The sequence below is a fragment of the Ceratotherium simum genome, chromosome 33, assembly GCF_057802395.1.
Source record: "Ceratotherium simum simum isolate JZ-2026a chromosome 33, ASM5780239v1, whole genome shotgun sequence".
Taxonomy (NCBI): Eukaryota; Metazoa; Chordata; class Mammalia; order Perissodactyla; family Rhinocerotidae; genus Ceratotherium; species Ceratotherium simum.
The window spans coordinates 12,265,262-12,286,089 of NC_141932.1; the positions used below are offsets into that span (position 1 = coordinate 12,265,262).

The 20,828-nt window shown below is 55.7% G+C and overlaps 1 protein-coding gene across 3 annotated transcripts; it reads right to left on the reverse strand.

Annotated features, from left to right (window-relative positions):
* Positions 1 to 2,275: 2,275 nt before the first annotated feature.
* On the reverse strand, positions 2,276 to 19,669 carry MED25 (mediator complex subunit 25). 3 transcript variants are annotated; one of them, XM_014795150.2, is made up of 18 exons: positions 19,202 to 19,668; positions 19,063 to 19,108; positions 18,740 to 18,864; positions 13,409 to 13,507; positions 12,897 to 13,017; positions 12,462 to 12,624; positions 12,205 to 12,335; positions 11,819 to 11,906; positions 11,531 to 11,724; positions 10,943 to 11,071; positions 10,398 to 10,483; positions 10,267 to 10,324; positions 10,012 to 10,119; positions 7,674 to 7,862; positions 7,240 to 7,311; positions 6,894 to 7,112; positions 6,412 to 6,592; positions 2,276 to 4,086 (listed from the first exon to the last, which is right to left on the reverse strand). In XM_014795150.2, the coding sequence occupies exons 1-18, from the start codon at positions 19,453 to 19,455 to the stop codon at positions 3,842 to 3,844; spliced, it is 2,508 nt and encodes an 835-aa protein (XP_014650636.2). In that variant the 5' UTR covers positions 19,456 to 19,668; the 3' UTR covers positions 2,276 to 3,841. The 3 variants fall into 3 exon arrangements, with proteins under 3 accessions (XP_014650636.2, XP_087277469.1, XP_004440357.2); XM_004440300.3 differs by lacking the exon at positions 2,276 to 4,086 and adding an exon at positions 5,805 to 5,936 and having other exon boundaries at positions 19,202 to 19,666; XM_087421343.1 differs by lacking the exon at positions 6,894 to 7,112 and having other exon boundaries at positions 19,202 to 19,669.
* Positions 19,670 to 20,828: the final 1,159 nt, after the last annotated feature.

Consider the following 20,828-nt stretch of genomic DNA (forward strand, 5'->3'; position numbering starts at 1 on the left):
TTAAATCCCCAAGATGGGGGGCCGGCCCCGTGGCTTAGCGGTTAAGCGCACGTGCTCCGCTACTGGCAGCCCGGGTTTGGATCCCGGGGGCACACTGATGCACCGCTTCTCCGGCCATGCTGAGGCCGCGTCCCACATACAGCAACTAGAAGGATGTGCAGCTATGACATACAACTATCTACTGGGGCTTTGGGGGAAAAAAAAGAGGATTGGCAATAGATGTTAGCTCAGAGCTCATCTTCCTCAGCAAAAACAGGATTGGCATGGATGTTAGCTCAGGGCTGATCTTCCTCACACACACACACACACAAAAAAAAAAGTTCAAAAAATAAAATAAAATAAAATAAAACCCCAAGATGGTGGGAAAATATCTATTAGTGGGTTTTGTGTACCCTGAGACACACATCCCCTTTTTAGAAGGTGTCATTTTTCTTATAAGTTTTCTTTATAGAGGTAGTAGGTGGGCATTTTCTCTCATCTAAGACAGGTTTGCAACTATTAATGTGTTTTAGCATTTTTTCCTTAATTTTTTTTTCAATTTTGTTCTGCCACTTTTGCCAGATCTGCTCCTTTGGAAGAATTCTCATGAATTCCCCTGTCTTGCTTCCAGCTCTAGATGCAGGGTCCGAAAGCAAACTGGTCAAAAATGAAATGTTTCCAACCAGTCACTCACCGATTACAATCTTCAGGGACATGCTGGTGGCCTGGACGAGCTGGCGTACATTTTTAGCAGCAGTTCTGCCCACCAAGTTCTACCTTCTAAGAGTGCATTTGGGCCAGTAGTCTAGTGGTTAGCTTGTTAAGAGGACAACAGTGGCTAAGAGCAGCTCTCCTGTGTGGAAAACTGTGCCGAACTGGCCAGGTGCTCAATACCATGGGAAAGTCCCTACTTGACATATGAGGAAATTGAGGCTCCGGGAGGCACGGGGACCTGCCCAAAGCCGCAGAGCCAATCAGTGGAGGACCTGGAGTTTAAAGCCTGATGTTCTAAGATTTTCACTATTTCTTCTACACTTAAGCACCTTTTTTTTTTTTTTCCCAGCTGAGGAAGATTTGCCCTGAACTAACATCTGTTGCCAATCTTCCTCTATTTTGTACATGGGCCACCGCCACAGCATGGCCACTGATAGATGAGTGGTGTAGGTCCTCGCCCAGGAACCAAACCCAGGCCGCTGAAGCGGAGTCTGCCAAACTTAACCACTAGGCTACGGGGGCTGGCCCTTAAGCAGCCTTAATAGTTCCTTGCACTCAGAGAAAAACTTTCCAAGATTTGCTGTTGGTGTTGGCTGGTTTTAAGATGCCCACTAAGTGCTTATGCCTACTACCTTTACTGGACCGTGAACTGTGGAGGTGAGTTCTACGTGTCTAGGTCTTTGCTCATCTCTGGGCATCCTGATCACCACGCACCTTCTTCTGCCTCCCTTTGTGAATATGCACCCATGATTAGATCAAGATAGTCCCCGCCATTCATCTAACTGGGTGTTGAGGTCGAGAGGGCCTCACTGGCCGGAGACAGCCAAACCAGTGACTGGAAACATCTCTCTTTGATCAATTTGTCCCGGACCCAAACTCGTGTTTCCCTGCTGGGCGATTTCCACCCCGGTGCAAACAGCACTGGCTGCTCTCCACTTGTCTCCTTCCCCTTTCAGCAGCTTTCGACCCAGTCGGTCACCCTCTCCTCAAAAACACTCAGCTTCCAGAACACACTTGCCTGGTCCTCCTGTCTTCTGGCTCCCTGCCCAACCCTCACACGTGGGGCTTTCTCAGGGCTGTCCTTGTCGAGTCTTCTTCTTCCAGAGGTCACAAAATGGCGGCCCAGCGGCCTCATGAGACCCACAAGCGGATTTTGTTTGGTCCTCACAGTATTTTGGGTTTTTAATTTGAATGCCATTAGGCAGGGCAAGCACTCTCCAAGTTCGCCACAGTCCCCATCATTCTCTATTGTCTTACACCCGTCCGCTTCACACATTTCCATCACCTGCCTGGTCCCTGGAGCCATCTGAGTTTTCAAAAGCCCCGGCTACACACGCTGCCTGGGAAATCTCACACACGTTCCCCTCTTCAACTACCACCAGTGTCTCCTACTCTAGCTTTCATTTGCACGAGAATCACCTAGGTAGCTTGCTCAAAATGCCGATTCCCAGCCTCCCTCCCTCCCCCAGATTTGATTCAACAGTTCTAGGACAGGGATCGGAAACTCAAATGCCTACAGGAGCCAGGCGGGCCACGTCCATGAGTGAACTAGCCAGGTATAAGAAAAGTCGACGGCCAGAGATATAATCAAATTGTATCTTTACTGAACTATGGTGAATGCATGGAACAGGATACAAACACGTATGAGACTGGACTTTATATTTCAAATTCAAAATTGAAAAAATACAAATTGAAAAAATAGAAATATTTCGTTATGAAAATTTTCTCTTTCATAATTCTTTTGCTCCTTTGAAGTTGGAAGGCTGACATCCTCCCTTCCGCCCCGAGCTGTCGGCATCAGACCCTGGACGTCGTGGTGGTGTGGGCAGTTTAGAATTCAACTTGGGATCCCTAAACCGGGAGCGGTATGGAATTTGATTCACTTTGTAACGGAAAACAGCTGTTCACAGCGTGGGTACTTCCAGATGTGGAGATTCGGAACAACCGCTGGAAGAGAGTTGTAGGGCTGGGATCTCCCAACAGAATCACATTTAGGAACCAGCACCCTATTGCACTGCAGTTCTGTAACTCCTCTTTGTGGTCTGCACTCACACGATCGACACTCACCAACAAAGGCGAACTGGACAGCGTTGGTTCCTTTTCACAAAGTCTGGATGCAGACAGCCTTTGGGGGCATTTGGTCTTCAACTCCACGACTTGGGTTAATACGGTCCAGGCCATCTCTTTCGTTTCGGGAAGCCAACGCAGCAGAGGGAGTCAGATTATTTCTTGCCAACGGCTTCCCCATTTTTGCCGGGACCAGGCAAACACGATCATACATTCAAGTAGCTTTTTGTGAACGTCCTTGTGGAGAAATAGTGTGGTTAGAAGGGTTGTAACCTTGACCAGAACTCTCTGACCGACCTTCTCAGAGGAACCAAGATGTGGCTTTTACCTCGTTTGAAATGAACCAAATAGATTGATTTCAACAGTTCAGATTTCTTTCACACCATTGTGTGACGACCGGGTCACGGAACTTCTGTAAATTACATCAGGTCAAATTCAACATCAACTCGCCTGTGGTTCGAGTACAGTGTCGAGGACGTCCATGGTGTGTTCCATTTCATTTCTTAGCACAATTCTTGGTGGTTGATGCAATGACCAGACTTTTGCGTCCTCGCCAAATGTTGCCACTTTGGATCGAAGTGTCCTGATCAGTTTCTGTGTGACAGATCATTAGATTACCACAACCGTCTGTAGCTGTGCTTAGGAATTCCGACCAGTTTACGTGAAACTTTTCATTTCTCTTAATACACAAAAGATAAGTCGTTTCCCAGTGTTGGGCCTGCCTTGGCACCGTGTCACAGACTTCTTCGGTCACATCCAAATTCTCAACACCACAAATAAATAAAGCTAACTGGGTGGTAAAAGTTCACGAGCAGCGATAGAAAAGGCCACAATGGATTTGACTCTTTCAAGCAACTGGAATTGTGAATCTTCTGGATTTATCTTCAACTCACCGTGCGATGCGAATGCCTGTCAGACTGAAATAATCGTCTAAACAGACGTGTTTCTGTGGACACGTCACTCTGCTCCTTTCTAAACTCGCCGTCTGTAGGATTTCACGTCCGGGTAGTTCTTTTCACGTTATCCTGGAACCGTGTGTCGTGGCCGCGCCATTTCTGTTACTTGCTTTCCAGAGAAAACCCTACTGACATTTGAGGCTCTTTTTCAGTTCGTTGAGTATCGCCTCTCGAGTCTGCTCTGTATATTGGTCGAAGCTCTTACTGTGCTTTGATTCATAATGACGTCTTAGGTTGTATTCTTTCAACACAGACACGATTTTTTTGCATATTAAACACGTTGGCATGCTCTTCACTTCCACAAAGAAATAGTCTCGCTCCCATTTTTCTCGAAACACGTGGCCCTCTCGTTCTCTCTTGCGTTTTGCCGCTTTTGATAGAGACATGGGTACAAGAAAGATTTCACTTGCCTCTGAATGCTACCACAGACAAGAACAAGCAGAGGGCAAGCCCGGTGACAAAGGCAATGACCCTCTGCCTCACGGTGGGGGAGCCAAGAGGGAGTGGTGGGGACTGTGGCGAACCAGAGAGCACACGCCCCATGGAAAGGGGCAGCTCCAGCCCGTTGTGGCTAGGCAGAAGGGTGGGCCCAGGGGTGCCAGATCTTCTGACTTGTGAAGAGAAGCCAAGACTGCAGATTTTGTGTGTGTGTGTGTGTGTGTGTGTGTGTATTATCCTGGTTTTTACAACTAACTCATTAGAAAAAATGCCACGCATGCTAACACAGGGAAGGCCAAACAAAACTCATCTTTAGAGTGGCCCAAGGGCCACCAGATTGCAACCTCTCTCCTAGGACAGGGCCCAGGAATCTAATGCTAACCAGCGTCCCGAGCAATGTAGATGCTGGTGGTCCAGGCGTGGACCACGCTCTGAGCAACACAGGTCTAAAGTCTGACAACAGACAACTAACTCTGCCTCCAGGCCGGACCACCCCTGCGCAGAGACCCATGTCTATCTCCAGCTGCCCCCTGGACGTCTCTCTGAGGACGTCCTTCATGTCTTTTGCCTCACCACCTCCCAATCTTGGCTTTTCATCTCAGGGACAGCCCCACTGTCTACCCTGTCCAAAGCCCAGGAAGGTCAGTCTCTGACAGGGACCCAGGGCCTGCCCTCTCTCCACGAGATCACGTCCTCTCCTTTGGCTTCAGCCACCAAGCATACGCTGTCCCCTAAGATATGTCTTGAGCTCCCAAAACGGCATCTGTCACGTGGACATCCCTTTTATCATTAACACTCACTACTGGTTCCTTATCCCAGTTCCCTACCTCAAAAAGGCCCCCACCATTGACCAGCACCCAGGCCAGGTCCTGGGGACAGACCTCAGCCCCACCCCTACACCCCTAATTCCTTCATGTGGCACGCCAGTCCCCAGCCTCACCCCTCCTGCCCCCCGACTCTGCCCCAACCCCTCCTCTGGCCTCTCCTCTCCCCAGGACCATCGCCCAGCCTCCTCCCTGCCTTCCTGGCCTGCTGTCTCGCTCCACTGCACACCATAGCCCAGAGGGGTCTTTCTGACACCCGGCCGACCAAGGCCTGCCCCCTGCTCACCGTCTCCGGGCTCTTGTGTGTCCCCAGGACAAACCTCGAGCTCCTCGGTTTGGAACCTGAGCCCCCTCCCGACCTGGCGCTTGCCCACTTCTCTAGCCCCTCCCTCCCTCACACTCCAGAAGCACCAATGGATTTGCTCCTCTGAACACCCCAAGCTTTCTCCTGCTTTTGAGCATCCGTTTCTGCTGTCTCCACAACCTAGACTGCCATTCGCCTCCTTCCTTCCCAGCCTCACTGACTCCTGCTCCTCCTCCAAGGCTCTGCTGAGCCCGGCTGGTACAGAGGCCTCTTCCAGGCCCGTTTGGTACCATCTCTACCTCCAGGAGAGCACGTGGTCCCGTGAGCTCTGCCTGCCTGCCTGCCTCCGTGTCTCCCCCCGAGCCAGGCTGCACCAGACTGCCTGACTCACCACCAAGGTCCCGGCGTCACCAGCCCGGGGCCTCAGGGACGGCTGCTGAAGCGAGAACAAGGAGAGACATCTCCCCGCCTTGGCCTCCTCCTGCCCAGTCCTGGGGGACGTCAGTCACGGGAGCCGGGGCATGTGTTAAAAGGAACTTTATTGGGGGTCGGGGGTTCAGATGAGATCCATGAGGATGTCGTCCTCCATGACGCTGGGCTGCAGGCCCGGCTGGGGGACCGGGCCCCGGGGACCCCCGCTCAGCAGCATCTGACCTGGGGGGCAGTGGGGAAGGGACTGCATCTCCCAGTAGTGCCTGGGGCCCTGGAGGGCCCTGGGCCTTCTTCCTCCCTCCTCCTCTGGGAGCCCAAGGCTCTGAGTTGTCTAGGAAGCCATGGGGGAGACCCATCAAAGGCGCCTTCTGACGCCATCTGATGACAAATATGCTGTTTCCCATGAGCCTTTGTGAGCCCATCCCCCAAAACACCTCTCTGGCTCTAAGATTATGTTTCCCAGAAACCCCAAGACGATGCAAGAGGGGAACCATGGGGAGAGCTCTCACCCCCTAGGTCCTTGGTCCCCTGGGCCGTACGTGCCCAGGAGCCCTCAGAGCCCCCCAAGAACCATGGGGGAACCTGATATTCTTGAATTCCAAAACTTCACTCCCAGGAGCCCTTGGTCTTGGGGCTCCAGCCCAGGGGCTGCTGGGACACTCAGTATAGACCCCCGGCCTCCCCCGGGCCCCCTTACCTGGCAGTGGGGCCCGTGGGGGAAGCTGTGCAGGCCAGGACTGGGCGGGCGGTGGGTGCAGGAGTGGGGGCCCCAGCTGGGGCTGCCCCAGGCCCTGGTGCGGTGGGGGCAGCAGTGCAGGGGCCCCTGGTGGTTGGAGGTGGTGGAGAGAGGCCTGGGGTGGGGGCACCCCGGTCTGGGGCTGGGGGAACAAAGAAAGCCGCTCAGAGGCCCTGGTAGAGCGCCCCCACCCCACCGTACAGGCTCTGGCACAAAAGCTGCTCGGACAACGTCTCATCCAGTGGCTTGGGGGGGTCTTTCTTCAAAGGAATCTTAGCAGAAGCCCACGCAAACCTCACAGAGAGGAGCCAGTGGGCCTGGAGCCCTTGGAGGGGCTCTATTCACACCCTCTCGTCAAGCCAACCTCCCTCCTCCGAGACAAAAGGAATAGGACTGTCAAGGCGAGGGACCCATGCTCCCATCCCCACCCCGCCACGTCTCACCGGCGGTGGGTTGAGGAGGAGGCTCCGCAGTTGGGGGTTGGCCCCAGGGTTCTGGGGCCGAAGGATGGGTCCAGGAGGGGGCGGGCCAGGGGCCGCTCCAGGAGGGCCTTGGGGGGCACCTGGCGGGGCCTGGGCAGCACCTTGGGGCTGGGGCTGCCCGGTGGCCGCAGAGGCCCCCACGGTGCCCTGAGGCTGGGGCTGTGGTGGGCGGAGCTGGAGCTGGCGGGAAGAGACAGGGGTGAGGGACAGAGCCCCCAGACCCCTCGGCCTCCGCGGTCGGGTTAGAACGACGGTGTCCTCCGGGGCCTCCCCACCCTGGCCCTGAGCCCGCTGGCCCTGAACTCACCAGATTCTGTGAGGGCCTCGCCTGGTCCTCCAGAATGGGGCCCAGGCCGGGGGGTGCCTGCTGGGCCCCCATCTGTGTGGGAAGCAAGGGAGCAGGTCAGTGACTGGGGGGTCCCCATGTCGGGGACGATCTGAGCCCTGAAGGGGAACCTGTAAGGAGCTGGAAACACTGCCTTTGCGGGGTGGAGGGTCTGGGACATTCCCAGGTCCCCAAGAAGAACCGTGTCTCGGCGATTTGACAATGACACTGAAAAGGGAGAGAAAGGTTGCAAGGAAATATGGGGATGGGACTGAACTCAGGTGGCCGTGACTTGGGACAGGAGTAAGCACCCGGCACTGGAGCCCATGAGAGCGCCTGGGGGATTGTGCCATGAGCTCTGGGGCCCAGGTGGGCAGAGGGAGTGCCGCGGGTCGGGGGGGCGCTGCGTCACTCACCCCACGCTGCTGCTCCAGCTTCTGCTGCTGGACTTGCTTGTGGGTGGTGATGACCTGCCGGATGCCGCTGACAAAGCCGCTCTGGTCATAGGGGATGAGGCCCATGAAGATCTTCTTCTTGGATGAGTAGAGGAGCATGAGCACGCGCACCTCGCAGGGGGCTGTGTGAGGGAAGTGCACGCAGCCCGCCTGGCGGGGAGGGAATAAGAACCACTCATATCCTGGAGGAGGCATCCCACCCCACCTGGTTCTAGAAGGTTCTAGAAGCCCTGAAAGCAAGGGGTGGCAAGGTTTCTGCTGTAAAACATCAAGGAGACTAGAGGTTTGCTTGAGGCTGCTCCAGAAACAGAAACTGAGGGGCCCAGAGGAGAGCTGGGTGCTCAAAGGACGGGGTGAGGCCGGGATCCCAGCTCTCCAACCTTGAGCCACCACCCCCACTTCGTGGGGCTGCACTCCTCAAACGGCCTCTGGGAGGGTTCACGGCTGAGGGGCATCCCTCCAGAGCTGGCACCCGAAGCGCCTATCAATGGCGGTGACGGATACCATGACTGACCCAGGGGATCCAAGAGACCCTGAGGGGGTGGCCACACCCCTCTCAGCTTCAGCTATCTGCCGGTGTAAATGGCAGGTAACAGCGCTCACACTGCAAAGTTGCTGGGACTATGGGATGCGCTGACCCCCATCAGGCCCCTGCCCACACAGAAGTTTCCAAGAAGCGTTAGCAAACATGAAGTGAGGCCATAATACATGGGGCGTTCAGAACAGGGGCTCTTAAGCGAGCAGGGGCTGGCAAAGTCGAGGTCCCACCTGTGGGACCTCAGCCAAGTGAGATGACTTCTCTGAGCCTTGGTGTCTCTTCTGAGGCAGACCCTGCTGGTTGTCTCCCCAATATCCTTCTCCCCTGGGTAGAGAACCCCATTCTGTTTGGGGAAGCAACGTGTCCAGGCCCCAGTGCACTCGTGGGCGCCGTTCCCATGGCTTCCCAGGCAACTAGGGGTGGCCCAGTGGCCCAGGAGATGAAGGAAAAGCCTGCCTGGGGCTGTGGGAAAGTGTCTGCTTTTCTGAAGGGAAATACACGGCTGATGCCACGCCTCCCCCCTGCCTTCCTGACCAAGTCATGCAAGACTCCGGGAGCTTCGAGAGCTGTCTTGTGACCATGAGAGAGAAGCTAAGAAAACCACAGATCCTGGCCCTGTCACAGGGCTACAGAACTAACTCCAATCGCCGCCCACCTCTGGATGTCCTGTTATGTGTCAAAAATAAATGCCCGCTCATATGATGCTCGCTTTTGGGGCATCCTTCTCAGAACCCAGCCACCATGAAATCAGGAAGCCCAAGCCACGTGGGGAGGCCACACGTAGGCGCTCTGCTGGCCAGGCTTCACTGAGCCTCCAGCTGGCAGCCAGCACCATATGAGGGCCATCCTGAATCTGCAGCCCAGTCCAGCTTTCAGAGGACCAGTCTCAGCCACCATCTGATGGCAACCCCAAAAGAGATCTGTTCCCGTTCAGAGAGACCCTCCCTCACTGTTAGGAGTTCAGTTGTGTCCTCCAAAAAGACACGTTGAAGTGCCAACTCCCGGCACCTGTGAACATGACCTCATTTGGAAATGGGGACTCGGCACATGTAACAAGTTAAAATGAGGTCATTAGAGCAGGCCCTCATCCAAATGACTGGTGTCCCTGTAAGAAGACAGAGACACACACAGGAGGAAAATGCCACATGAAGACACGAGACACAGAGGGAGGATGGCCACGTGAAGGAGGAGGCAGAGATTGGAGGGCTTTTTTGTTTCTTGCTGAGGAAGATTTGCCCTGAGCTAATATCTGTGCCAATCTTCCTCTACTTTGTATGTGGGATGCCGCCACAGCACGACTGATGAGTGATGTAGGTCCGTGCCCGGGATCCGACCCTGCGAACCCGCACCGCTAAAGGAGAACATGCCACACTCAACCACTAGGCCACAGGGCCGGCCCCCAGAGATTGGAATTTCGCTGCCTGAAGCCAACAATGCTTAGGGCTACCAGCTGCAAGAAGCGACGAAGGGTCTTCCCCTAGAGCCTTCAGAGAGAGCAGGCAACGCCGACACCCTGATTTTGGACTGTTAGTTTCCAGAACTGTGAGAGAATAAATTTGTTGTTCTCAGCCCCAGGACATTAATACATCCAGTAAACCCGTGGGAGCCAACAGCTTCCTCCTAATTGCTCCTGTCACACCCTGTCACGTTTGTAACACATTTTTAGCTCACAAAGCCCACCCAACCACCACAAACGGCTCCCTCTGGCCCAGGAGGACGGAGGCGTCAGCGCCCCAGGGTCCCGCCCAGCCCAGCACTCACGAAGCCGTTGCCCATGATGCGATAGAGGCCTTTGAGGGACTCCAGGTCCTTGTTGGTGAAATGGAACTGGACCATCCTTGAGTTCCGGAACAAAGGGCCCAGGGTGGTCTGGGGAGACAGAGAGGCGGGCCAGCGTGTTGAGTAGGGAAGTGAGGAGGGGAGGGCGGGGGCAGGAGGGGGCAGGGAAGGGATGAGAGAAGAGAGAACAGGCAAGGCAACTGGCAGGAGTTGGTGGTCCTCCAGCCTGCCACTCACCAGCAGCTGCTGGGGGATGAGCTGCATGATCAGCTTCTGCGGCCACTGCTCTGTCTTCCTGGGGGCGATGCCGAGAGAGGTGTCAGGAGGATGCACGCCCCAGCCCGCCCTGTCCCCCGACAGTCACCTACAGGTTCTCGCCGTGATTCACGTAGACCTGGCAGGGCAGGGACCGCGTCAGCTTGGTGTTGGCGTCCACGGAGGCGGGTTTGGGCTTCTGAGGGGGAATGAAGGGTGTGTCACGGTGAGATGGGCCTGAGCCTTAGGCCCCTCCTGCCCCACCGCGGGAGCCCCAAAGCTCAGGATCGCATTTAGTTTAAGTCCCACGAGCCCTGGGCTCCTCCTCCAGACTATCAATCCTGCAATCTTCTAGCCTTCAAATTCCACAAACGTTGGGGCTCCTCCTCTTGCCCCCAAATCCCACACCCCTTTGTCCCCTTGATGCCACAATCCCTTGGGCCCATTTTGCCGGGAATCCAAGGCTTCTGTCGGTTTTTCACCTGCAACACAGTTCTTACTACCTCCCCAGTCCTGAACTACAAATCCCATGCTTCCTTGGGACTATCCTCAGGACCACGAGTCCCATGAGCCCGTGGGGGTGCTGGCCTAGCCTTGCGCCCCGCCAGGCCTGGCCCTATGAGATCCACGTGCCCAATGGCTCCTCAAGTCTCCTCACCTCCTGCCACTCGAGGACCCCGCTCCAGGCCAGGAGTTTGTTGGAGACTGACTGCTGCGCCCCGAGGGCTGGGGCGCCAAGCTGCGCCGGGGAAGGGCCGCTCACCCCACCTGGGGCCACTGTGCCCGCCTGCCAGAGGGGAAGAAGCAGGGCAATGGGGTGGGGTCAGACCATCTCCTGGGAGGGGCTGTCCCGAGAGGGACAGACTAGCAAGAAGAATGGGATGAAGGTCCCTTCCTCTGCACCCCCACCCCCAGAACGCCACTCAGCCGTTCCTGGGACCACAAACACTCTGACCCTGTAGGATTTGAGGACCCTCCAGCCCCACGATGGCCTGGACTCCCAGGATCCCTCAGGCTCGTTGGAACAGTCTTCACCCCCCCAAACCCACAAGCCCCATGATTCCATCCCCAGACCCACTACTCTGTAGCACAAGCCCCATGACCCCCTGAGGGCTCAGAACCACAAGCACCCACGTGCCCCTGGACCCCTCAGGAAGGCAAGCTGCTCGTCCTCTGCACTGCGTCAGCCCCGGGCAGCCTGGACGAGGGAGCGGGCCAGCAGGGAGAAAGGCGTGCAGACGCCTACCATGGACGGTGCCCCGGGCTGCGCAGGGGGGGCCAGGCCCGGGCCAGGGGCCACCGCGGAGACCAGGCTGGGCTGAGAAGCAGGGGGCGGCTTGGGGGCGCCAGGGGGCCCTGGGGGCAGTGGGGGTGCTGGGGGCTGGCTGAAGGGCGGACCCACTCCTGGAGTGGCTTGCTGGAGAGGGTTGATGGGCGAGACTGTGGGAAAGACAAAAGGAAAAGGTGGGGAACAGGCGTGTGGATAGAGGCCCAGCCAGCCCCTGCCCCCCCGCATCCTTGCCCCAGGACTCACAGCGCGGGCCCAGCCCGGCCTTCTGGTTCTTGGCAGCCTCCACTGCATTCTGAGCGGCCACCTGAGCTGCGCTCAGGTTCCCAGGGACCTGGGGATAGAGGGGAGGGACTGGTGAGGACCATACCCCCCAGCGCTGGTGTCCCATAGGGCCACACCGCCCATGCCTCCACAAGGCACAGCCACCCCAGCTCCCATCAAGGAAGTTCTTGACTCCCATCACCCCACAGGGACGGGATTCCCCGGCCCCAAGATTCCCACCACCCCGCAGTGTCCCAAAGGAGACTCCCATCACCCCACAAGCCCCAACTTCCAACTAGGTCTCTCCCAAGGGACGAGGGTTCCCACAAGGTCCCAGGAGCATGTCCTCTTCCCGGTGCCATCCATACCTGATACTGCTGGGGGACAGGGGGCAGAGGCTGCTGCGGGGCTGCTGACAGTGTGGTGCCTGAGGACGCAGCTGGAGGCAGGGGCACGGGCTGCTTTGGCTGGAGGGAGCCTGGGGCCGAGCCACCCCCAACTGAGAGCCGAGGATGGACGGCCAAGCCCCGTGAGAAGGGGTTTGATGGGGAGAGAGGGGAAGAGAAGTCAAGTCAGAGGCAGCCAGGAGGACGCCTCCCGTCGCCCCACCAGCACCGGGTCTCACCTGGCAGCACGAGCCCCCGCACGAGCACCATGTGCCGCGGGTCCTGGCTCACGTCCGTCGGCGGCTGCAGAGGCTCCAGCATGGCCGGGGGAGCCGCCTTTTCGAACAAGAGCCGCAGGGCAGGCAGCTTCCGGGGAGACACGATGGAGAAGTGGATCCCTTGCTGCAGGAGAGGGGACAGGCAGTCAGGACGAGATTGCAGGGGCTGGACCCCAGACTACCATACCTGCTGGGTGGCTGGACGGCCCAGGCCCTAAAACCAAATTCCCATCAGGCTGTGGGACAGGGAACCACAGACCTGTATCAAAGCCCCAGGGGATTCTGGGTTATAGCTCTTCTAACAGGAGTAAGCAGAGCTGGCCAAGGAGTTGGTGCCTATTCTGTGACCCAGGGATCCAGTCCCAGGCCTCCTCCCTCAGACCCAGGAGTCCTCACCTCCCCAATCTTCTGCACAAGACTCTCCGTCGTGTACCCAGAGTACGTGGTGCTCTCGACCGCAGGCAGCAGGTACGGCGGCGAGTTACAGATAAGGAGGCAGACGCGGTGTGTCTGGCCGCTGCCAGGGACAAGGAAAGACGTGGAGCAGGCAGCACTGGGGCCCCTGAGAAGGGACCGAGACCCAGCACCAGCAGAGGTACAAGGACTCAGCCCCAGAGCAAGTCAGGAGGAAGGCCCCCATTTCACAGCTGAGAACACTGAGGCTCCGAGAGGTTCCCGACTCGCTCTAAGTCACCCAGCAGGCAGGGGAGGCAGGAGGCAGACCCAGGGCTGGCTCCCCTTCCCCATGAGGACACTGAGATCGGCACTGGCCAGGGGACACCTCCTGCCCCCGGCCCCGAGTGCTCGGCACATACAGCCCACCCGACTCCCCAGTGTGAGCGGGGGTGGAAGCCCACAACAGGCAGGTAGACAGACGGACAGGAGCCCCACGTGCCGGGTGCACTCACATCTGCTCGCGCATCTTCTTGAAGTCATCGAAGAGCTGCAGGGCCGTGCTGAGGCCTTCCGCGATGAGGCTGCAGCTCTCGCCGCCCCCACCCATGAACCTGCAGAGGGCCAGGCGGTTAGCCCCTGGGGGTCCCTGCGGTGCCCAGGACTGCCGCCTGCCAGCCCCCAGGGCACACTTGAAGAGCCTGTACCTGTGCCGTCCCTCCCCACACTGGACTTGCACCTTGGGACAACGGGGACACTGTTGAGTTCCCTGCTCTACTCCCAGCACTGGCACAGCGCCAGGCCCAGAGAACGAGAGAGGGGACATTCATCTCCTGAGGGAGTCCCTCTGGCACAAGGCCCCGTGAGAGGATGGACAGAGAGAGGGCCCAGGACCCCACGCCGGGATCCCATGCTGGGTCCAAATCTCTATGCACTCCCCCTCTCTGGGCCTTCTGCTCCATCTTTTAAGCCAGCCCTGGCCTCACCCCACCTTCCCAGCCCGGTACGGAGGCCTCTCCTGTCCTCCCGCAAGTCAGAGGTTGAACTGTGCCCCTTCAAAAAGATATGCTGAAGTTCTAACCCCCAGCACTTCAGCACGCGGACTTGTTCAGAAACAGGGTCTTACAGAGGTAACCAGGCTATGATGAGGTCATGGGGGGGCGGGGGGTCTAATCCACTATGACCAGTGTCCTTATAAAAAGGGAGAATTGGGACACAGAGACAGACACACTCAGAGGACGACGAGGTGACGAGACACAGTGAGAAGGCCAGGTGGAGATCGAGGCGACAGTGCCACAAGCAAGGCATGTCAGGGGCGACCAGAGGCTGGAAGAGGCGGGGACAATCCTCCCCTACGGGTTCCAGAGGGAGCACGGACCTGCCCACGCCTTGATCTCCGACTCCTGGATCTAGAACTGTGAGACCCTAAGTTTCTCTTGTCCTGAACCACCTAGTTTCCAGTACTTTGTTACGGCAGCCCCAGAAAACTAACGCACACACCAACTCGATCTCTCCTCTGCCTGACCTACAGATGGGTCCCCAACGTCGTCCCCTGTGGCGTGCGGAGGCCTCTGCTAGACTGCAGCTGCTGCCTCGTCAGGTCACGTGGTCGTCAGGCCGACCCTTTGCCCCAGGAGACTTTGCGCAGACCAGCCCTGCCACACTGAACTGTGGCCCCTGTGTCCGAGTCTGCACCCATGTCCCCTCGCCAGGCAGGGTCGGGGTCTGAGTCCTCTCTTGCCCCCAGCCTCGCCCCCAGTCTGGCACGAGGGAGGCCTTGGGGAACGTGTGTTAAATAAACAAATGACAAGTCCATCAAGGCCAGAATAAAGCCAACTCCACACCCCGGGATGTGCCCACCTTCCCGCTTCATCCCTCTCTGGGTGTAAGTCTTCTGGAATGTCTCGCGTGTCCCTGCTCTCCGTGATCTGCTACACGTCCAGGCCTCTCTGCCTGTGCCACGGCCCCACGACCACACACGCCCTTCTTCTGGCCCAGGGGGAAACCCTGCCTGGCTATCCTAACATCCAGCCCAGTGTCATCCTCCTCCGGGAAGCCTTCCCCACCTGCTCCTGATTAGAGGCCCCATCCTCGACCACATCATGTCACCCTGACACTGTGACTGTCAAGCTTCCCTCCACAGCTCACCTTCCCCCCGGGGCTGGTGCAGCCCTCAGTGAGGGAGACCAAGTGGTCTGAGCCATCTCTAGGACGTGCCCAAGGACACACGGGGCCTCAGGCAATGCCTGCTGAATAAGTGAGCGACCAGCAGCCTGGCTGAGAGCCCTGAAGCTTGACCCCTCCACTCCCTCCCCAAGCTCTTCCTGGTTGCAGGCTTCCGCCCCTCTGCGCTCGCTGACTCCCTCCCTTTCCCCTCTCCGGGCACTCAGCCCACACCACTGCCCCTTACCACCGCCCACTCCCCAGCCCGCCTCTCCCTCACCATCAAGACTCTATTTTGCACAGGAATTTTAATGCCACAGAGTTGGGGCAGACCCTGATGAATGAACCAACCCTGGATCCTCCCTCCTGCCAGCTTCCTGTTCTAGAAGAAATCAATCCACTATCTTCATGGCAGGGGCTCGGGGACAGGGCTGAGGGGGAGAGGGAGAGATAGGGAGCAACTGCTTCATGTGTATGGGGTCTCTTTTTAGGGTGATGGAAATGTTCTGGAACTAGACAGAAATGACAGCTGCACAACACCATGAATGTACTAAATGCCACTGAACTGTTCACCTTAAAATGATTACTTTTGTTAGGTGAATTTCACCTCAATTTTTAAAAAGTAATTTATGAGGGAAAATGATCGACTGACCACTTTGAGATCCTAAACCTTGCTTTTTTCTCCTTGAACGTTGAGCGTAAGCCGTCTGTTATGAGCTCAGAGACGCATAACAAATATTTCATCCAAGAAATGAGAAAAACTTGAAAATGGGGAGCAGAAACAAAATAGGGCCAGCTGCAAAATATGTTGTGAATATCATAAAGCTTATGATAAACCTTAATTCCAAATAAACCCCTGGCTGTTGTAAATACACAGTAAAATACAAATGAAATGGAAGGGCCCTGGGGGAGCCGGGTGGGCTCTGACTCTTACTGCATCCTTGGCCTGTCATCCTCCCATTTGTCTGGCCCAGTGTCACATGCTTGCGTCTTCACCACCCACTTTCCAAGCTACTTGCTCCCTGGAGGCTCCGGGAGGTACTGGTCAAGCAGCAGCCAGCCTTGACAGGGCTCTGAGCGCCAGCTCCCCGCCCAGCCCGTCACCCTCCACCAACACCAGCTCCAACAGGGCCAAGACCCTGCCTGTCCGCCCCCTGGCTCCTCAGCGCCTTAGCACAGTTTGCTCCACAAGTATTTGTTGAATGAATGAATGAATGAACGAACGAGTGGACTGTCACATGTGGCAGGGGAAACACTCCGGGCTATTTTCCTTCTATCTCTACTCGTACTGATTCTGGGTCACCAGCTGCAGGAGAGGGAGAAAAAACCGCCTCTCTTGTAAGAAAAGAAATGTAACCTCAGAAATGAATCTTCCCAAAGCGAGGATGTTTCAAAACCACACTGCACGCTTTGTTTCTTAAGTTAGGACGCTCCAGGAGAAGGTAAGATTTCTCCAAGGGTGAACAAAACTTGCTGACTTAGTTTGTCATCTGTTACAGGCCCGCCCAGAATGTCACAGAAACTGAATTGAGATGGTTACATGGACTTGATAAAACAATGACTGTGAACATTAAATAACGGCTTAAACTGTTTTATCAGCCAATGGTGAGAATTCTGAAGTGAGCACACAGCTGACAAAGCTTTTTCATCTGGTTAAAGGTACAATGTATTCTAGGTTGACTGAACGGAAGGGGTGGAAATGTGATGAAAGTATTCAGAAGCATTTCCCTCTTATCTTCCTAGTGCCCTTGAAAGTTTTAAGTAAGGGGGTTTGCCTGCTTCCTGACACTCAATCACCCACCAGAAGGTCTGGTTTCTTGGTGATTATCCTCCCTACAGCTTTCACTTCTTTGTTTACTCAGCCAAGGTCTCCTGAGGCCCCTTGGGTGCCAGGCCCCAGGTGGAAGCAAACGGCAGGAGAAATACGCAGAGTCCCAGACATTCACAGTCCAGAGGTGTGGGGCTGGGACAGGCGAACACCTGGGAGCGATGCGGGCAGAGAAGGGAGCAACTGGCTGCTTGCCAGAATCAGGGAAGGGACATTTAAGTTGGGCCTTGAAGCTTATATAGGAGTTTACCAGGGAGAATCAGGCTACGAAGTGCATTCTGAGCATTCATTCATTTACTCACTCGTTCAACAAAGTTTTCCTTAGGTTTCCTTGGTGCCAGGCCCTGTGCTGCGTGCTAGGGATTTGAGGGATATCAAACTTGGACTCGGGCCTCAAGGAGGCCCCATTTAACATTACTTAAGTCTTATCACCATCTAACCCAGCGGTTCTCAACTGGGGTGGATTTTGAACCCCCCCCAGGGACATTTCACAATGTCTAGAGACATTTTTGTTTGTCACACCTTGGGAGGTAAGTGGCTACTGGCAGCTGGTGGGTAGAGAACAGGGCTGCTGCTGAACATCCTACAATGTACAGGACAGTCCCCACAACAACTATTATTATTTGGTCCTAAGTGTCAACAGTGCTGAGGCTGAGAAACCCTGCCCCACCCTGACTACTAATTCTAATGACCACGGGGGGACACAGTAAACACTTAGGTAGCACCTAATACCTGCCAGGCACCGTTTTAAACAGTCAGCAACTCATTTAATTCCCAAAGTACCCCTTTGAAGTCATGGCAGCCAGGCCCCCACTGACGCCGGCCCCCTGGTACTCACACCCACTCAAACACTGAACAGGACCGACTTGTGTATTAAACAGAGTGTGGCAGAAGCGATGGTGTGTGACTTCCAAGATTGGATCATAACAAGCCTTGTGGCTTCCTCTGTGCTTTCTGTGGGATTGCTCCGTCTGAGGAAAGCCAGCTGCCATGTTGGGAGGACACTCAAGCAGCCCCACCGGGAGGCCTTGTGGCTAACAGCCAGCAAGGAATTGAGGCCCCCAGCCAACAGCCATAGGGTGAGCCACCTTGGAAACGGGTCCCCAGTCCGTTCAAACCTTTGAGTGACTGCGGCCTCGGCTCATCGTGACTGGAACCACGGGAGACTCTGAGCCAAAACCTCCCAGCTAAGCCGCTCCTGAATTCCTTACTTACAGAAACTGCAAGCAGTAATAAATGTTTGCTGTTTTGAGCCAGTAAGTTTTGGGGTAACCTGTTAGGCAACAGCGTCTGAGTCATACATAAATAACTAACACAAGTACTATTAACACCCCCCTTTAGAGATAAATTATATTAGGCAGAGGGGGCAGGGACTCCTGGGTCTGGGAGTTCTGTCCTGGTACAGCTGTGGTTTGGCCCCAGGCTGTCCACACCTGCAAGAGCCTGCAGTGTGAACTATCAAAACTGGATCCAAAGCACAGAGGGATCTATGTCGGCCTAGCCCCTCCCCCCTGCTTTCAGGCTTCAACGTGCCCGTGAGAAACAGGAGAACCGGAGTAGAGATAAGAAACAGCCGACAGAAAGGCGAGAATCACACATGGAGTACGAGGCGGGTGCCCAGGCCCAAGAGGCCTCCTTGACCGGCAAGGTTTTTCTACTTTCGAATCTGATGGCAAAATCGCTGAGCGCACACAACCCACAACGGAAGTGACTTATGGACAAAAACACCACCCCTCTAGGTCCTTTCGGCCACCCCATATGAGGGAATGGTTCCTGCAGCGCCAACCCAAGCCGCCACCCGTTCACGGCCCCTCAAGGGTCCCCCAAGCCGCCCCAAGCACGGGGAAAAACTCACTTAATGCCATCGAGCCAGGTGACAAACTCATAGGCGCTGCTGGTGGGAGCGTGACACTGTACGTAGGACTCGGGAGCGCAGTCCACCGTGTTGAACACCACTAGGCTGTACTGGGTCCCCCCATACTGGGAGGGGAGGACAGAGAACTTTGCATCGGGACCCCAGCTCCCTCAGAGAAGGAGTCCGGGCCCCCGGCCCCCTCCTCCCCCGGACCCGGGAGTCCATCCCCCGGCCCCTCCTCCCCCGGACCCCTCCTCCCCAGGACCCGGGAGTCCATCCCCCCGGCCCCCTCCTCCCTCGGACCCGGGAGTCCCAGGACTCACGTCTCCCCCGAAGTCCGTCTCGGCAGGTGGACCACCATTAAAATACCTGTGGGGTCGAAAGTGAAGGGTCGGGGTCAGGCCCGGGGCTGTGGAAACTCCAGTGGGAGGGCGGGGTTGGAGTCGCGGAAACGGCACTCACTCGATGGCCGGGAGCAGGTAGTGCTTGCGGAGCCCTTCGAAGTACGGCCCCAGGTTGGCCGTACCCTCGATCACAAACACCACGTCGGCCACTAGGCCCCCGGCGCGGGCCGGGCCCTCCGAGCCGGGGACCATTCCCCGCGCCGCCGCCGCCACCGCCGCCACAGTGACCGCGGCAGGGGCAGAAGTGCGCCTGCGCTGCGCGCGCGCCTGCGCCTGGCGGCTTCGCGCCGCCGCGGACGCGCCCGTCGCCATGTTTGTGCGGGGCACCCAGGGCGGGCGGGTCTAGCTCCATCCTCGCCCGCACGCACTGCGTGGAAGACTCAGAAAGGCCATAGCAAGCCCTTTCGGGGGCCTGATGCGGAAGACTGAATTACTGCCACGACTGTCCAGAGCGAAATATACCGACAGAGGCACAGCCAGCCGCCATCTTTGAGCGGGGCGCCTGTCCCGACTCTGGAGTCTCTGAGAGGATCGGGGAGCTGGTTGCTGTGCAACGCGTACGCTGCCCTTGTTTTCTAACAGAGAGATTAGGTTTCCGCTTAAGTTCTTTCTGGAGCTGGGGGGTATGGGGGAGGGTCGTGTGAAGGGTCCAATCATATCGTCCGAAACCGGGTTTCTAGGCAACGCTTTTTAAGTTTGCCCTCAACTCCGAAGGGAGTGCAGTTGTTTTTCTCCCGAAAAGAAGCCGAAATCCAACCCAAGCAGTCGTTGCTAGGCAACACCAGATAGTTGTTTTCTGGGAGAGGGGCCAGAAACCGGCCTAGAATATAAATACATTCCAGGTGGATTGAAAATGTGACTACAACAAATGAAACCGTAAAAATATCCGAAGGAATGAAGAAACACAGTGTATAATCCTGAAGACTGGAAAAAGAGTTTATCGTTACAGCAAAGCCAGAAAACATAAGAGATTGATCAGTTTGTCCGCAAAAGACTGGATAAACCAAGTTGAAAAAAAAGACGATAAACTGGGAAAGTCATGGTAACATATGTGTTGACAGAAATGTACTACACAAATCCAACTTACTGATCAATGAAAACTTAAGAAAATAGAAATACTTTATTTTTTTAATGAGAAAGAATCTAAGCAGGCTTTTCCCACGCACATACAAAATAAAAATGGCAAATACCTGAAAAATGCTCATCTTCACCAATTAAAAAGTGCTAACAGAAAGTCCAATGATATTTTATTTTTGTCATGTTAATTAACATTGGGAAGAATAATGTCCACGAGGGTGGAAGGGTTTGAGGAAAAGGAGCAGACTCAGAGTAGTCTAGTAGGGGCGGAAATCAGGACGCTTGCCCTAATGCATTTTGGCAATATATTTTAAGGTAAAAGGGTGCATTCTCTTTGCACAGAGCAGTATTATCATATTGTCACATTTACCTTGTTCATCCCTTTTTTCTTTTATTTTCTTTGCCGAAGACTTTCAAAGCAAATCCCCAACATCACATCATTTTTCCTCTACAGGCTTAACAGGCATCTCTAAAAGGTATGGCCCTTTTCTTACATAACCACTGTGCCATTATCACCCCTAACAAAATTATTTCTTAGTATCATCGAACACTAAATCCATGATCAAATTTCCCCAATTCTCTCAAAATGTCTTTTTACAATTGCTTCA